Consider the following 18,722-nt stretch of genomic DNA (forward strand, 5'->3'; position numbering starts at 1 on the left):
GCGCCTGCTAATAGTGCGTAGGAGAGCGGGTTAGCAACGTCCAACTGTGATTTGAGTGCGGTTTTGGATGCTGGTTCCTCTGTGCGCTGGTATTGAGGAATTCACACTAAGCGCTCTAGGTGGCCTAACTGTTTTACTTCTGAACTCACTAGTCTTTCTCCTGGAAGCGGGGCGAAGCTCTCTCAGCCCCGCAGAGTTTGGAAGCAATGTGCAAATGGAATTGGAGCTGCCGCCACCCTTTTCTTGAATTGAACCCAGGTGCAGGGTGGCGCAGAGTTGCGGAGAGGCATGTTTTGGAGTCCTGCTTTGTGTTCCCACCTCAACACTGGTGGGACATGGAGGGGGAGGGGCTTGTAGCCCGGGGCACTTTGAGAGCTCTGCTTGATTATTGGCGGTTCTCCCGTCTGACTGCTAGGAAGAAGCTGAGGAACCATACCGCCCCCTTCTCGGGCTCCATCCTCTTTCACCAGCGAACCCAGAAAGGCCTCAGGTAGTTGGGAGGCCGGCCAGGGAGTCTCCACCTCCTTGCGGGGAGCAGCCATTCGGTGCGCTTGGGAGCCGAAGGGGGTGGGGTCCATTGGCTGGGGGATGCTGCCAGTCTTGGAACGGGGTGTGTTGGGGGTGGGTTCTCGGACCGCCGCGCGTCCGGGCTACTCGCTGTTTGTTGGGTGGTGGGTGAGCGTGAGCGTGTGAGCGGGGCTACTGTAGACTTGAGAACAGTTCGGAGAGAGCAGAGCGCGCCAGAGAGAGCGTGAGAGAGTGAGGGAGCGAGTGCGAGCAGACCTAGAGGAGACAGGGCGAGAAAACAGGGCCCAAAGACCTACGGTTTGAGACTGAATGACCATGGCTGTCTCCGCACCTCCGGTGATCTCTGCAACTTCCAGCGGTGCCGGCGTCCCAGGGGGCTTATTTCGGGCAGAAGCCTTGTACTCGACCCCTGGTGAGTCTCCTCGTCTTACCCCTAATGTGATCAACAGTTTCATGGCCAATAACCACAGCGGCAGCGCCGGGGGTGGTGGGATCCGTGGAGCCAGCGGAGGCAGCGGCAACACTAACACCAACGAGTGCAGGATGGTCGACATGCATGGTGTGAAGGTGGCTTCGTTCCTGATGGACGGTCAGGAATTGATCTGCCTGCCGCAAGTCTTTGATCTCTTCCTTAAGCACCTGGTGGGAGGGTTGCACACAGTGTACACCAAGCTGAAGAGACTGGACATATCCCCCGTGGTGTGTACTGTGGAGCAGGTCCGGATCCTCCGCGGTCTGGGGGCCATCCAGCCTGGGGTGAACCGCTGCAAACTCATCACCAGAAAAGACTTCGAAACTTTGTTCACCGATTGCACCAATGCCAGGTGAGATATTAATTTTTTAGCTTGTTCTTTCCCCGTTTGCCCTCTTCTGCATGTTTCATCACTCTCATCCAACTTTGCAGAGTGTCTTAACTAGCTAGCCTCCACTCTTCACGCTGTAAGTCGGTGGGGGAAAGAGGACTAGAAGGAATAATTGCTCATCCCTTCTAGTCCTCCCTCAGTGGCAGGGCTTGGGGCTAACATAAGCCCCGCACAAACTTCAGTTTCCTGTCCTCTACTGAAACTTCACAGCTTTTCGTCCATATCTTGCATGGCTTTATTGGCTGCTTGTGGTTATTTGTTAATTCTCTCTGTGATTTTTCATTCCTCTTTTGTGGCCGTATGGGTCGAGCAGGTTCTCTCCTGAACACAGACACGAGGGACTTTCTAGGGGAGAAGGCTGGCAGAGCTGTAAACTGGGCTCCTAAGCTAGCAATCCAGAACACAGCATTTGGGGGATGCACAGGGTCGGAAGTCTAGAATCCATCCCAGAGGGTGATTCGTTCCCCATCCTGTGTGTTTGTTGTGAGAGTGCGTGGGGTGTGTGATGGTGGTGGTTGTGGTGGTGTGTGTATGTGTGTGTGTGTGTGTGTGTGTGTGTGGGTGTGTGAGAGAGAGAGAGAGCGAGCAGAGGCAGAGACACAGAGAGCAAGAGCGCGCGTGCGAGGGAGCGCGAGCCTATGAGGACGTGTGCATATGCCTGCTGTGCAAAGCTCCCCCGGTTCACGGTACAGTAAAGTGGGTGGCTCCCATTTTTTAAAAAAGAACTGCGACAGATGTCGCTTTCCTGGTATCGTCCCTTTTGGGTCATCTGCAGAGGGCAATGTGGGGCAAGAAACGCTGGGGCTGGGAACTGGTTGAGGGTTGTAGTAGAAGTTGGAGAGGATGCTTCCAGCTCTTCTCCCCAGGAAAACATTTGGAAGGATCCTTTTCCCCCAAAGAGAGGATTTCTTAAATGATGATGGCCAGGTTCTGTGGTTGTAAGTGTACCTCCTTCACATGACAGTAGAATAAATGTCCATTGTCGTATGTCCGTAAGCAAATCGTATTCAATGTTTCTAAGTTTAAAAAAGAAAGTAAAATTAACTATATTCAAGATTACTTGACTTTTTAAAGACCTGTGAATTAGTCCTTGTAGTGTTTATTCCCTCTCCAGTCTGGTACCATCTGTTAGGCACGCACACATTTGGCAGACAAACCAAGAAATCGCCATCAGGTTTAAGGGAGCAAAGGGTTTTGTAGTAAAACAGCACAACGTTGATCATTTTGCAGAAAACTTCTGCAGAGGTAGACTTTCTCACAATGCAACTTTAAATCATAAGAACGCTGGATTTACCAACTAAAAGGACCTCAGTTGTCAACATCTGTTGTAAAATCCAAATTACTATGTATAGTTGAAGTATACTGACACGTTGTAGACAAACTGTTGCTGACTGCTACAATAAGATAATGCTACAAAACTTACAAGGGAACCTTTCTTCCCCGACTTTCAGCAGTGTCCTGTGTTCTAGCAATTAAACAGAAATCTGTTTATATGAGAACTTCTAGGTGATTCATATCTGGGACTTACAAACCTGGTTTATTAGACCAAATTTTCTTAAGGTAGATACATGGTCTTAAAACACAAAGGATAACCGCTCCCTTGATAAAATAAGCAATTATAATTTGTAAGAGTAGGAAGGAAATCTTATTTGGACCACAAAGCACCTTACTAATACACAAACTTAGAAACTTACCAGGGACTTCAGATGAGGGCCATCTAGTTCATGTGTTGCCAATTCAAAAAGACATTTAAACAATTGCAGACCCGAAAACCTATCTTTGCCCCCTTTCTCTCCCCCTCCTCCTCCCCTCCTCTCCCCCTTCCCTCTTCTCTCTTACAAACACCCATTATTAAAGTGGAACAATTATTACACACAGGAAATTTGTCCTACCTTAATAATTACTTTACACATCCTTGAGCAAAATCTATGACTTTCATTCAAAAATAAATAGATTAGTATTTTAATGTGAGTTTGATGCTTTCCTTTAAGTACAAAGTTTTCTTTAATTAATTTTTATTAGAGCTACTTACTGAAGGGAAAAATGATAAATTACTCTGTATCAAGAGGCAGGTGTTCTTATACTATTTTTGGACCCTATTATATGATATGTTTTTAGGTTATTATTTTAATTCAGTTAAGTTTTATTGACTCCTTATCACAACATTTAAAATGCTAGCTTTTTGGAGGGCTTAAATTGCTTTTGTGTATACGTGTGTATAAAGATGATAGGGATATATTAAAAATATAAGAAGACATATGTATGAGATATGATGCCGGTGTCTCCTTGTGCATTTATTTCTTTAGGTACGTTATTAATTAACATGCATTTTCTATAAGTGTGTTGCAAGTGTTATAATATATGTTTGTAAAAATTTATGAAATATATTCTATGAATGCAGTCCATGAATGGAGATGAGGAAAACTACTAGAAACACAGCTATATTGCAACTTCTAGATAGTGAAAAAAACCAACAACAAACACCCTACAATATATCTGGGGAAAATCTTATTAATGATAAAATAGCATTACCAAATTTTATCACTGCAAAATGCCCTCATAACCATGTTGTTAAAAACTACAAAATATGATAATACTTACAGTGGATGCTTTAGGACTTTAGGTAACATGATTTACAGAAATGTGTACCTTAAATCATTCCCAACATCTCAATTATTTTATAAAACTGTGAAATTATTATTTAGATCAACATTATTTCTATGACTTTTCTAGTCAGTGAAAAGAAAGGTGAGGGATGTAAACAAGAATGAGACTCAAAAGAGACAAAATAAGGTAGATAAGACATGAAGCCAGTAAGAGAAAAGAGATGTAGGATATGAGCAGAATGATGCTATGAGAGGAGGTGAAAGATGGATCAGAAGAGCCTATAGAGATGCTCAAAGAAATGAGCAATGAATCAATGGAGACTTGGCTAAAGAGGATTGTCACTGAGGACTCATGACTTCTTAGCTCTTCTGGCTAAAGGGGGATGCAAGGAAAAAGTGTGTATATGTTCAGTGAGTGGAAACTCTTATATGCTATTCTTATTTGAGAAAAGAGATTCATCTTCATCTCCTGATGAATAAATTTCCATAATGTATTGTTCAATGGAAGGCCTATTTGTAATGGTGTCATTGGCAATTTTCTTTTCCTACATAATAAGCATTTCTTCTCCTCTCTGTCAGTTAACTAAGGGAGAGTACAAGTCCTGACTTAGGGTATTCTAATTTGGAATGCTTCCTACACTATTCCAGAAGACACAAAATGGACTATTTTCAAATTGGTCATTTTCGAAGACCGTAGCATATTGCCACTAAAGTGGCATTTGGATTCGTTCGGCTCAGGACATATTTTTATTAATGTGCACTGAAGAAAGGTGAATGAATAAAATACATAATGATTGTTTCTTTGAAAGTCACAAGAACTCTATCAGTGCTTTATATTAACTATTTTGTTATTAGCTGATTTTCAAAATACTCAAACTTGTTTTCCCAGAAGAGAAGTTGGAAAATAATACCTGCTTAGCTACTAGAGAATAGTAAGGCTAAAAAAAGCTCTTGACTATACATTGTTCTATTAAATCAAGCTTTACATCACTGCAATTTCAAAGGGCTATGCAATATTTTTCCTTGATGCTTTTTTTACTTCAGAAACTAATTGTAGGGAGATTATTCTGACGATCATTAAGAAAATGATGATAAAAAGACCCAAACCAAATGGGAAAAGTTATTTTGTTTTAGATCTTTTTTTTTTCAGCTGAGGCACCGTGATTTTTAAAAAAATGTCTCGAGGAACAAAACTTGGAGTTTTTAACATCAGAGCAGGCAGATTCAGAAAACAAATGTCTAAATTTCTCTCATGCAATGGATTTTCCTTACTAAATTCTTCAAAGTTTAATGCAGCAGTAAAATATTAGATTAAAAATTGGTATTCAGTAAATGTGACAAATCAGCCAGCACATTTTAGTGTTATCTCTTTTCATCTATCTATCTATATAAAAGTAACATTGTTAGATTTCATGATCGGTATTTCATTTGAGGATCAACTGATTAAATGTTATTCAGTCATTTATGTATAGTTAAATGAATGCTTAGAGAAACAAGAATGTATGATTAAGAAAACATTTAAATGTATTTGGAGACATGATTCAACATATATTCAAATGAGTAAAATTCAGTTTTTTTAAGTTAAAAATTTAAATGATCCAATTGTGGTTAATTGTTATTTTGACCATGTGAATAGAATATAAATGGGCATCCATGTTAGAATAACTTTATGTGAATTATGACTTTAAAACAATTTAAAACTACTTTCAAATACAAGAAATACAATTTTTGTAAGTACTCAATGATTTCGGCTTTGTATTCACATTCGATGAATATGGTTCATAATCCATACAGAATAGCAATTTACTTTAAAAATTGATGTTTTCATTCATAGGAAAGTTATACAAAACCAAATTTTTGAAGAACTTGCATCACTTTCCTGGGCTAATATTTTGTATGACTTAACATTTGCAGAAACAATAAAAAGATTTTAGAAATTAATCTGGGCAGCAAATGCAGACATTTTATTTCATAGAATAATGAGGGGATAGTCAGATTGTCTTTTAAAAGCAGTCACTTAGTCATCATTGCTCTGTCTTTTATTAGAAGAATGATGTCAAGATTATAATTAAAGTGATTTAGTCATGTGCCTGGGCACAGAACTTCCACATGTACATTCATTTTAAATGTACACTTCCGCATAACCAACAATTTTTGTATTTATCTAAGTACTTGAGCTGGATTTAATATTTGTCCAAACGCTCATTTATTAGGTGGTGGATATTATATTAAAGAAATGATGCATGGTATGATGGAGAATTTCTTTGGATATTTATGTGTACTATTACCCTCAATGTATAGTATGCCAATAATTAGGAAGTGATGGTCTTCAGACATTAATATTTTATATGGTTTCACACAAGAAACCCCTAATACCTGTCGAAAATATTGTCTGAATTATTTGATGCTTTCTTAAGTAATCTTATTTTGTCTGAATGAAATCCCTACGTGCTTTAAAAGTGCTTCTAGCAGGCAAATATAATTGTGAGAAACCTTAATCACAATATATTATGTTTCATTTGGCAATCTAGATCTTCAGGGTCACTTCGTGTGGTGCACTTAGAGATACAAATGATTTGGGTTTATCCACTCTATACATTTCAAATATGTATTAAAACCATCCTAATTGACCAAAACTGAAAATATTCTTTTTGGAGAAAGGACATCAAACCTTTCCCCAAAAGCAAAACAATTAGGTATTAATGATATTCTTGTTGCATATTCAAAAGGTCCTTGGTAGCATTTTTTTCCTCCTTTTCTCCCCTTTCACCATCTCAACCTGCAAAACTCTTCACTGTCACTTCAGATCACACAATTCTAAAAAGATAAAACAACATTTAAACACATTTGCTTTGGAAGGGAAATTGAGCATTTGCACCCAATAAGCCTGATTGTGGAACTGCATGCAAATTGTGTTTTGATTTATCTCTTTTACACTTTTTTCCATTTGAATTGATCTTGCATTAATTTCACCAAGCGGCTCTGTGAGGCTGCAGATGTTGCCCTGTGTTTAATAAATCAATGAGACAGATCTGAATGAATCACTTCAGATGGATTCTCTGCTCGGTTTGATGTCTAGATGTTATTCTTAGCTTGTTATCATGACAGATGCATTAATGTTCCCATACACTGCCAGCAATGTCAAAGAGATCGAAGCTTTTAAAGTGGCAGCATCCCTTTTTCCGTTTTCTGCTAGAACAACTAAACTCATTTTATTTTATATAGGAATCAGAGAAAAATATCAACTCAATCATGAGTTTCTTCATGGGAAAGATTCTGAATTTTCATGCTATATTAACTATTCCAAAATGGTGGAAATCAATATATTAAAACCTAAATATAGTGTAGCTACTTAAAAGTGCACCCCACATTAATATTTAATCATGGTAGGAAAAATGATAATAAGTAATATATGATTGGGACACATTGAAAGTGTCACTATAAATAGAATAATGCCATATCGAAATTGATTACAGAAGGGTGTTAGTTTTTAAATCCTTACTAATAAGCTTCTTGTTGGCTTAATGCAGCTGTAATATACTCTTACCAAGGGATTTAGAACTCCTTCAGGATTTAATATTTCTTTTTAGTAGGAAGAAGATAGCCTGTCCACTGTATATTCATCATTTCCTCACTTTGTAAAGCTGAGAATCTAAGAAAAGTTTATTTCATTTTAGTATATTTCAGTTATTTATATTCTGGGTAATTATTTGCAAATCATTCAGTAACAATAAATGCTACTTTTATAATTTAATTTCTCAAATTGTAGAAAAGCATAGGCACACCAAAAGGAACTATATCATAACTCCAGTGAAATTTATTACCTACCTGCATTAAATATCATGGCAACCACAATTTATATCATTTAACCCAAGGCTTCATTACCTTGGTTTTAGGAGAGAAACAATCCTGTCAATTATTGTGAAATATTTTGAATTGAATGTTGTAGGTGTTATAACTTTTTAGTTAATCTCTGATATTTGAAAATAAAAATTTTAAAAAGGAGATTGGATTTTTCTCTTGTTCAACTTTCTGAAGGATATATATTAAAATAAATTAGCTTTTAGAGGTAGTTCCTCTTTGCAGCCTTTACAGTATTCTTTCATTACAATTTTGTTAACTTTATTAAAATAGGAAAACAGGAAACACTGTTAATTGATACTATTGAGGTCTCAAATTCTTCGGGAGAATTTTTATCTCCAAAGTTAGGCTAATTTTAGAAGCTTAAGATATATGCTATGATCTCTAGTCTAGTTTAAAGAGAAATTTATAATGAAGTTTAACGAAGTTATATACAGGAGTGATTTTTTCAAATTTTGCTTAAAACATGGGAATATTTTCATGATAATTTTTTTGCCACATCTTTCTTTAGAGCTGAATTTATTTATTAGGATTGATGAAATTATTATATTGAGAATGTGAATATAATATAGCTAAATTGAATATAATATAGGTAAAGAGCAAATTGACATATTTATCACTACCTATAATGATACACTTAAAAGAGAACTGAATTTGTTGCATAAAAAAACCTTGAAATTGTAATAATAATTTCTAAGGAGTAATTTTAACTTTAGTCATATTCATTGCAAAATTTCATTAAGCCTAATATTGTGTATATTTTAGCCACTTAATTCACATTCGTTAAATGAATACAATCATGTACACACACACATATTTATTCCTCATCAGAATTCTTTGCACAAATTGCCATTCCTTTGAAAAGTATTTGGAGACATGATTCATAGTTATGTAAGGTATGCAGTTACTATACTATTATAAAACCACTTGTAATCATGTCATAAACTTTTCACAAATATACATATAAAGCTATCAAAACCTAATATATGAAATTAGAACTTTGAACTGAAATATATCTTTAAAGAAAGGGTGACTTCTTGGTGTTTCCTTTTAGTGAGAACCCACAGAAGATCCTCTACTATTATGAATAGGCAATAATTAATCAATAAGACAAGCCTACTACCATAAAATCATTCTCAGCTATTTAGATTTATACTATTTGATATCAGCACCACCCCTAGTGACAGTTTACTTTTGATCATTCAAACAGAAAATGCATGTTTACCCAAAAAGGGTTGGTAAGAAGAGGGTTTTCCTCCCTTCTACCTATAGCCTGTGTATAGAAACACAAATACCTAAGTCATGATTTACTTTTTTTCCTGGATAATCTCAAGACCCATTCAGTGCAACATGCATTTACATGAAGCACCCCCTTCCAATCCATTTAAAGGAATAACTTAGTTCTTTCAGGTGTAATTAATTTTGAAGAGTAAAATTTCCTTTCATCTAGGATCCCTGAGGTTTAAACTACTCATATATATATATATATATATATATATATATATATATATATATACTATATTGATCCATTAAAATTATTTATTTTATTAGAGCAAATCGTGGTGAAAACTTTGTAATTACGCTACTGGAATAATATATATGGTACAGGAAAGTTAAAAAATAATGAAACAGTATTTTTATTGCTATATAACCATTTTATTATCAAACAAGTTGACTGCTCAGTAGTGTATAATGTAGTGTGTATGTGAAGGTATAAAACATTCAATTGCAGTTGTGTCCGAAGATCTTATCATGTTGCTGGCAACTGTTAGCTGGTAACAGCATTTAGGCTACCCTTAGTATATCTACTATTTATGTGATGAGTTAAAAAAAAAAGTAATATTGATCTGTCTCTGGATTAAAGTTTGAAATGGGCAACAGCCCGAACACAAAAGGCTTTTTTTTTTTATGATTTCTCAGCTTGCCATTGATCTCCTAGTTTTATTGCATTCATTATTTATTAAAAGAATTTGCAAGCTAAACATAACGTTAAGCTAGTTTGCACACAGGGACCGCACTTAGGAAATTGAATGGAAATTGCATTAGAGATGAACATCTGTGCTATTTTTCCACTCATGTGTTTATGGGTTTGTATAAAAGGTGTATTGGATTAACAGTTATAACCATTATAGCTTACAGCAATATGTTAGATTCTGAGCTTTTAGTTATTTTGGAAGAAGTCTCTCACTTATTTGTCTAAAAAAGCATAGTAATAGTATCACAAACAATATTGGGATAAATTTATTTTTTATTATATTTGTTAAATGCATTATCTGCATTATGTATCAATTGTGAGATACTCTGCTGTATTGAAGTCAAACATTTAAAAATATATACATAATTATCATTTAAGACTATTCTCTCTCTTAGTGGCTTTAGGTAGTAGGCTACATAGGTGCAATTTACGTAGTACTTATTTTAAGAATGTTAAGTTTAGTGCCATTTTAGAGCACACCAAATTCACAAAAACTATATAAAAACTTTAATGTGAGCATCCATAAAATGTTACCATATGTGTATGTTAGGCCTTGATCCTTCTGGAAGGATAATGACCATATTGACACTGAAGACTTGCTTTATATAACACTATGAACAATAGGGTAGGATACTGTATGATATGGTTCCCCTCTTGCATTCAATCCAAGGAAATTTATTTACAAAAACTGAAACTGTTCTCCACAGGACATAAGTTAGATCCTCGTGAATATCTTTTTTGCAGTGTTGTCTTCAATCTGTAGACATTTGAAAACCTCAATCTATCACTTTAATTATTGGAATTAAAAACCTCCTCACAATCATTTTGATCTTATGATTAGATTTGCCATACCTCTGTGTGTGTGTGTGTGTGTGTGTGTGTGTGTGTGTGTGTTTGTATGTAGAGTATACTCTGTGGTGCCAATGTTTTAGTTGCTGCAAACAGAATGAACACAACAGTTTCTTCTGTCATGGAGCTTGCATTCTAGAATCATGCATGCTGTCTTTAGCTTTGGGTACTTAAACCATATACCCCCTTTATTATATTTGCTAAATTGTGAAAACTTTGTGATTACAAATTTTTTGCCAGATATCCATTGTTAAATACTTCAATTTCCTTTCTCATATCTTCCTTGTGTTATTTTATCAGTAAATGACAGATTTTTTTTAGTTTTTAGAGTTATACCAGAAAGTTTCAACTAAAAAAAGAGTTACTGAGATATAAAGCAAAATATTTTAGTTTTATGAATGTAGAGAATTACTCATGTTATAAATAAAATACATATCAGGAGGAGATTAGAATAAAACAGGTATTTCTACTCAAGAATGACTGTAGTTAATTGACTTTAGTATCTTTTCTCTGACATATATTTGCTGAGTCCTTATGATATGAGCCCTTAAAATTCATAAAATTAGTCATTCTGTGAGCATGTTTTTGTAGTAAAATGTGAAACTGTGGATTAAAAAACATGTTTTTTTCCCCATGTAAAAAAGCTTTCTTTCATTAGTNAGAGACAGCCAGCGAGAGAGGGAACACAAGCAGGGGGAGTGGGAGAGGAAGAAGCAGGCTCATAGCAGAGGAGCCTGACGTGGGGCTCGATCCCATAACGCCGGGATCACGCCCTGAGCCGAAGGCAGGCGCTTAACCGCTGTGCCACCCAGGCGCCCCATTAGTGTTAGAGTTTTGAATAGATCCTCAAGCTTAGAGTTTGATTTGCTTTGCAAGATTATTTGCAAACATGTATAATTAAATGTTTAATATTAACATTAAGACTGCTGCTTTGAAAATAGTCCGTGATCTGCTAAACTTCTAAGTTTATTTTGTAAAAAAAATTTATGAGTAGCCTCCAGGTTTTTATTTGAGGAAGACAAAAGGGGAATTTTTTCATAGAAAAAAATTTACTGCAGAGTACATTTTATGCATAGTACACACGTTTTAGGTCTCATTTTATAAGCCAATTAGAATATTCAGTTTGAACACACACACACACTATGTGTATATATCTAATGTTAACTGATAATATATGAATATTATACATATTCATATGTAATATATAAGTATTATAAACATGTATAAAATATTTTCCAAGTCATTTCATTTGCCACTTCATTTCAACAAATATTTAATAAGTACATACTATTCATCTGTTCAAGGGTATTTATCAAGGGGAAAGTAGTGATCTCAAGAACTATCCAAATTCTTATTTTTCTTATCTCCAGATTATGTAGGTAGAATTTTATTGTTACATGGTTAACTCTCAGCTAACCTGCATTAATGCAAGGAACAGCAAATGAAGTACACAATTCAAAATTACGGAAAATTAAAGTAACATTAATTAAGCTTTGCAGTGCATTTAAAAATGTTTATGGCATATTTACCTTTCTAAATATATTTTGCTCATTCTACTATTAAATTGTATTACATTTTATGAGTATTTACTGGTGGGAAGGAGAGATAGCCCAGAAAAATGCTAAGGTTGAATTAAATCTGAAATTAAATGCTTCATATAGAAAATATTTAAAGTGAATAAAGCATAAGCAGACATAGAACATATAGCTAACAGCAGTGTACTGGATCATGTTAGTGATTAACTAAAGTAGTGTATTTTGCTTGAATTTATTCTTATGTTATCTGTGGAAAGATCTCTATACTTAATGGATATAGTAGTCATTACAGCTATTAGCAGATCAAAACCTGGAAAACTGCATGAAGCCAGGTGTCATTTTAACATGCTTTCCTATGCTTAAGTCCCCTAAATAACCATCTTCCATAAGCTAAAGAAGCATTTGTTGACAGAGAAAACATGGCTTTTGGGTTAAAACACATTGGTGAGTATAGCCCTAAATCATTTTTGTGAAGTGTTTCTATTCTAGAATGAGAATATTTAATCAACTTTCAGCTTGCAGTTTTAAAAAATGGAACATTATAGTCTTAATGCCAGTCATGTCCTGCAAGAATGGTCATTTTGATGATGGGCACATGCTGACCACCTTGACCTCTGAAGAGGGTTGTAGTAACTGCTCCAGGGCTTAGTTGATCTGAGTACATTTGGTACATCCACTTTCTTACATTTACAGTCGTTTTGGATTTGTCCTTGTCATACTAAAAGACTGACAGGTTTTTGTTATTTTAGGGACATGTTCTTTCTCATAAGGTTGTGTGATGTTTACATAATCTCCATGATGCCAGAGTCTAAAGCTTTCCTTATTCTTTACAATTTAGTCCCATTGAATTGAATAATTGTGTATTGTTTCTTCTTCTGTGTATTGTTTATTTTTAAGAGTGCTCTCAGTTTTTGAATGTAAATAAAACTCAAAGAATTCCCCCTGCTAGATATTTTTCCTGTATTAGTGTAAAAATGTAAAAGTATTTGTCTCATGGATTCATGTTCCATCAAAGAAGGCACAGTGCAGCTCAACAGTTTAGGTTTTCTGTCCAATTGGAAGGCTTTTTTTTTTAAGATTTTATTATTTTTAAGTAATCTCTGCACCCAATGTGGGGCTTGAACCCACAACCTTGAGATCAAGAGTCACATGTTCCATTGACTGAGACAGGCAGGTGCCCCAATTAGGAAGGCTCTTGATTTAAAGATAGGAGGACTGTAATTTGGGTAACGTTAGCGTTGATACAGTTCCATTTGGGCATGGACAAAGGAATAAAGCTAAATAAGGGTGGAGAAAACTTGTTGAGAAAATATTTCTCATGGAAATATTGAATGGATCAGGAACTAGTTGATAGATGAGAGGTAGGCCGTATGTGTGGACTGATGAAGGCCTTTCACGACAGAGTTTTTAAATGAATTATTGCTTTTAATTGCATTCCTTTTATTTTAGAGGTAATTTTTAGCAGATTCATGAACAGGCACAGAAAGCATAAAAAATATTAGCTGTAAATAAAAAAAATAAACACTAAGGGCAAATGTGGAAGTGTTACTCCTTTTGAGGTGAGCTGGTGGCATTTGAAACCGTAACAGAATATTTGAATACATCTAGTTACTAAAATATTTGTTTACTATGCTAGTAAATGTGAACTTAATTTCTAAAATATTTTATACAGCATCCATTTATATTTTTTCTGTAAGTTCCATTACTATTACTGGTCTGTTAGCCTGATTTTAGCTTCCCATAGCAAACTTTTATTTTTTTATAATAATATTTTTTTATTATATTTTGTTAGTTACCGTACAGTACATCCCTGGTTTTTGATGTAAAGTTCGATGATTCATTAGTTGCGTATAACACCCAGTGCAACATGCAATACGTGCCCTCCTTACTACCCAACACCGGCCTATCCCATTCCCCCACCCCCTCCCCTCTGAAGCCCTCAGTTTGTTTCTCAGAGTCCATAGTCTCCCATGCTTCATTCCCCCTTCTGATTACCCTCCCTTTCTTTATCCCTTTCTTCTCCTACCGATCTTCCTACTTCTTATGTTCCATAAACGAGTGAAACCATATGATAATTGTCTTTCTCTGCTTGACTTATTTCACGCAGCATTATCTCCTCCAGTGCCGTTCATGTTGCAGCAAATATTGAGAAATCATTCTTTTTGATGGCTGAGTAATATTCCATTGTATATATGGGCCATATCTTCTTAATCCAGTCATCTGTTGAAGGGCATTTTGGCTCCGTCCACGATTTAGCTATTGTGGATAATGCTGCTATGAACATTGGGGTGCCTATGGCCCTTCTCTTCACTACGTCTGTATCTTTGGGGTAACTACCCAGTAGTGCATAGGGTACCTCAACTTTTAACTTTTTAAGGGACCTCCACACTGTTTTCCAGAGTGTCTGTACCAACTTGCATTCCCACCAACAATGTAGGAGGGATCCCCTTTCTCCACATCCTCTCCAGCAATTGTTGTTTCTTGCCTTGTCAATTTTTGCCATTCTAACTGGCATAAGGTGGTATCTCAGTGTGGTTTTGATTTGAATTTCCCTGATGGCTAATGATGTTGAACATTTTTTCATGTGTCTGTTACCCTTTTGTATGTCTTCATTGGAAAAGTGTCTGTTCATATCATCTGCCCATTTTATGATTTGTTTATTTGTTTCTTGTGTTTTGAGTTTGAGAAGTTCTTTGTAGATCTTGGATACCAGTCTTTTATCTGTAGTGTCATTTGCAAATACATTCTCCCATTCTGTGGGCTGCCTCTTAGTTTTTTTGACTGTTTCCTTGGCTGTGCAGAAGCTTTTTATCTTGATGAAGTCCCACAAGTTCATTTTTTTCTTTTGTTTCTCTTGCCTTTGGAGATGTGTCATGAAAAAGTTTGCTGTGGCCGATGTCGGAGAGGTTGCTGTCTATGTTTTTCTCTATGATTTTGATGGATTCCTGTCTCACATCGAGGTCTTTCAACCATTTGGAGTTGATCTTTGTGTATGGTGTGAGAGAGTGATCAAGTTTCATTTTTTTGCATGTAGCTGTCCAATTTTCCCAGCACCGTTTATTGAAGAGACTGTTTTTTTTCCCCACTGGATGTTTTTTCCTGCTTTATCAAAGATTAGTTGCCCAATGAGCCGCGGGTCCATTTCTGGGTTCTCTATTCTGTTCCGCTGGTCTATGTGTCTGTTTTTGCCCATAGAACATTTTTAAAACACATGTTGACTGTGAATTTTTTTAAAAGGGTTACATTTTGCCGTTGGGTATGTGTGTGAAGTTTTTATCGTATTCAATAGTAACTAAGTGTGCATTTTAGGAAGTAATTTGAACCACTGCATTCAAGATTATTTAACGAACATTAAAATTTGAATTAAAGAACATCAAAGTGGCATTTTTGTCATTTTTGTATTTAATAAGTACAGTAAAGTTTAAATATTTCCTTCATGCCTGCTGCCTGAAAATATATCTGGAAGTTTAAAATTACTAGCTAGGTATAATAGTAAAAATTTTACGTGTATGTACTGGTACATAGTTTATATAGTGCTTTCATATATGTTAGCTCATTTAACCTGACCATTAGAATAGTCTGCTTTTATAATTTTGTTTTGAAATTTCTAAATTTTTATAAACAGATGGCTGATCATTTTACGACATGGTACTTCTGGAGATCACTTAATCTCATTTAGATTTTTTTCACTCAATGCTAAATCAGCATCGTCTGTAGTTATAATGAAACTTATAGTAGGAATAAGATTATAATGGTAATGTTGGCGGGGGTCATATAGGGCCTTTTAAGCCATTTTTTAAAAATTTTGAATGAAATGAAGCGTCACTGCAGAGTTTTGAGCAAGGCTGTAACAGGATTTGACTTAGGTTTTTAAAGGATCACTCCAGCTGCAGGTTGAGAATAGGCTTAATTAAAGCGGGGCAAGGGTAGAAGCAGTCAGGATGCCATTGCGGTGAACTGGGAGAGAGATGGTAGTGGTTTAGACCATAATGGTAGAGTAGGGGTAGTAAGAATCAGATTCTGAGTAGATTTTGAAGGTAAAACCAATAAGGACTTCCTGATGGATTAGACACTGAGTGTGAGATAAAGAAAACAGCCGTGAGTAACTCCAAGATTTTGGTATGAGTGGCAGGGTAGATTAAGTTTCCATCGTTTCAGAAGGGGAAGGCTGTAGGTGGAGCAGATTTGGGGAGAAAGTTCAGGAGTTCAGTTTTATACTTGTTAGCTTTTAGATATCTTTTTGCATTTTCAGCAGAGATATAGAGTGGTCATTGGATAAAGAAGTTTGGTATTTGGAAGAGACATCTGGACAGGAGATATAAATTTAGGACAGGAGTGATTGTAAATGGACTGAGTCCTGAGTCACTTCAGCTCAAAGATGATGAAGAAGAGGAGGAATCAGCAAAAGCCTGAGAAAGAAAATCCAGTGAAGTAGGAAAAAAAACAAAAAAACAAAACAAAAACAAGAGAGAATGGTGTCCTGAAGCTAAGCAAAGAAAATGTATCAGAAAGAAAGGAATGATCAACCATATCAAATGCTGCTAATCAGCAAAAAACCACAGGACAAAGAATTGGCCATTAGGTGTGACAATGGAAGTCATTGGTGATCTTGAGAGCAGTCTGGGTGGAAAAATATGAATGAAAAGTCTGAGTGACATGTGTTTAAGAGAGAATAGAAGGAGAAGAATTGGAGACAGTATAGACAACTCTTTTCAGTGATTTGCTGCAAAGATAGCATACAACTCAAGGGGGGAGGGAGTAGCTTGAAAGCAGGGATCAATGGATCAAGAGCTTATTATATTTTATTAAGATGGAAGACATAACAGCATTGTGCAGCCAGCAATTTTCCAGTAGAAATTTTTAAAAATTTATGTAAGAAAGAGAGAGGAGTATTGCTGAAGTGATATTCTTGAATAGGAGAGAGAGAGTGGATAGGTTCCAGTGCACAGGTAAAGTCATCAGTTTTGGATAAGAGCAAGGTTAGTGCATCTGTAGATGGGAAGCCTGAGTATGTAAATGGAGATTCTGGTTGATCTGGTATTGGGACTCTATGGGAGTCCTCTTCTGTTAGCTGGGAGGACTGAAAAGGAAGTGTTGGAGGTTTGAGGAGAAAAAGAAAGTGTATAATAGCCATCCAGATAAGGAGAGTGAACTATTTAAAGAGGTTTAGTATGATTCCCAGGCAACATCAAACACCTTTTGATGTTTATGATCATAAATTCAAAATGGTTGGTGCAGTTGTGTGTTTTAAATCCACTTATGTGGAGCTGCATCGGTACTGATGCAAAGCAGGGAAAAACTGGATTTAATGAGATTTATGGTTTTGCTAAGTGGTATGAGTCTAACGAAACCAGAGGGGACAAGAGAGTTGAAGGTTTATGCAAAAAGTGATTATAATGGGTGACAATGCATTTTAAACTGCTAAGGAAAAGAGGACATCAAAGATGTGAGAGACAGTGAAAAGATGGTATTGTCAATGAATTGGAGGTTCCAAGAAAAGGTCAAAGGATTGTTGGAGTGGGAGTACTAGAAGGTGTGAACCAGAAAGAAGCAGTGAGGGCCAGAGAGTAGGATGCACAAAATTAAAAATATGGAAGTGTTGCAGTTATTGGTAAATTATGAGGTTTAGGGTATGGCCATGGGCATGAGTGGCTGAAGTAAAAAGGGCAAGATATTTAGAGGACAGGAGATCCAGAAACTGAAAGGCCAGCGCCTTGGTCATATCATCTGTCTATACACTGTTCATCGAAATTGCTAAGGATTAAGAAAGGAGTCAATGTATTGCATTTCAAATTTTGTAGTACATATAGTAATGCTATCAGAATTTGCTTTGTTAAAAAATGATTTTTAACTTAATTTCTAAATTTTAAAATTAAAGTTGTTGGAATTAAGAACTCAGGGAACTGAACCTGACCAAATTTTAGAAGTATTCCTCATTCACTATATTACAAAAGTTTGAATATTTACTCTAACAATCCCCATTTTGCCATGAGAATGCTGTGCTTTAGTTAAACTGTCTTAAAAGAATATGGCAAAAATAACGTTTTCTAAATAATTTAAATCATGTTTTGTTTATTTTATCTACTTTTAACATTTTTTACAATAGATAATGCACTTCATTTTTATAATGAACTGAGTTTTTCCCCCGTGTTTTTATTTGAATTCCAGCTAGTTAACATACAGTGCAATATTAGTTTCAAGTGTAGAATTTAGTGATTCATCACTTACATACATCACCCAGTTCTCATCACAACAAGTGCTCTCTTTAATCCCCATCACCTATTTAACCCATCCTCCCATCAACCTCCCCTCTGGTAACCATCAGTTTGTCCTCTCTAGTTAATAGTCTGTTTCTTGGTTTGCCTCTTTTTTACCCCTATGTTCATCTGCTTTGTTTCTTAAATTCCATATATGAGTGAAATAATCTGGTATTTGTCTTTTTCTGACTTATTCTGCTTACCATAATATAATCTAGTTCCATCCACCTCATTGCAGATGGCAAGAT

The 18,722-nt window shown here is 36.0% G+C and overlaps 1 protein-coding gene across 4 annotated transcripts in view; it reads left to right on the forward strand.

Annotated features, from left to right (window-relative positions):
- The first annotated feature begins 636 nt into the window (after positions 1-636).
- DACH2 (dachshund family transcription factor 2) overlaps positions 637-18,722 on the forward strand; it is a 798,780-nt gene continuing 780,694 nt past the window's right edge. For all 4 annotated transcript variants that reach the window (XM_034649505.1, XM_034649504.1, XM_034649507.1 and 1 more), the window contains exon 1: positions 637-1,352. In XM_034649505.1, coding sequence (XP_034505396.1) covers positions 838-1,352 — 515 coding nt within the window. In that variant the 5' untranslated portion in view covers positions 637-837. The remainder of the gene's footprint in view (positions 1,353-18,722) is intronic.

The sequence above is a fragment of the Ailuropoda melanoleuca genome, chromosome X (assembly GCF_002007445.2).
Source record: "Ailuropoda melanoleuca isolate Jingjing chromosome X, ASM200744v2, whole genome shotgun sequence".
Taxonomy (NCBI): Eukaryota; Metazoa; Chordata; class Mammalia; order Carnivora; family Ursidae; genus Ailuropoda; species Ailuropoda melanoleuca.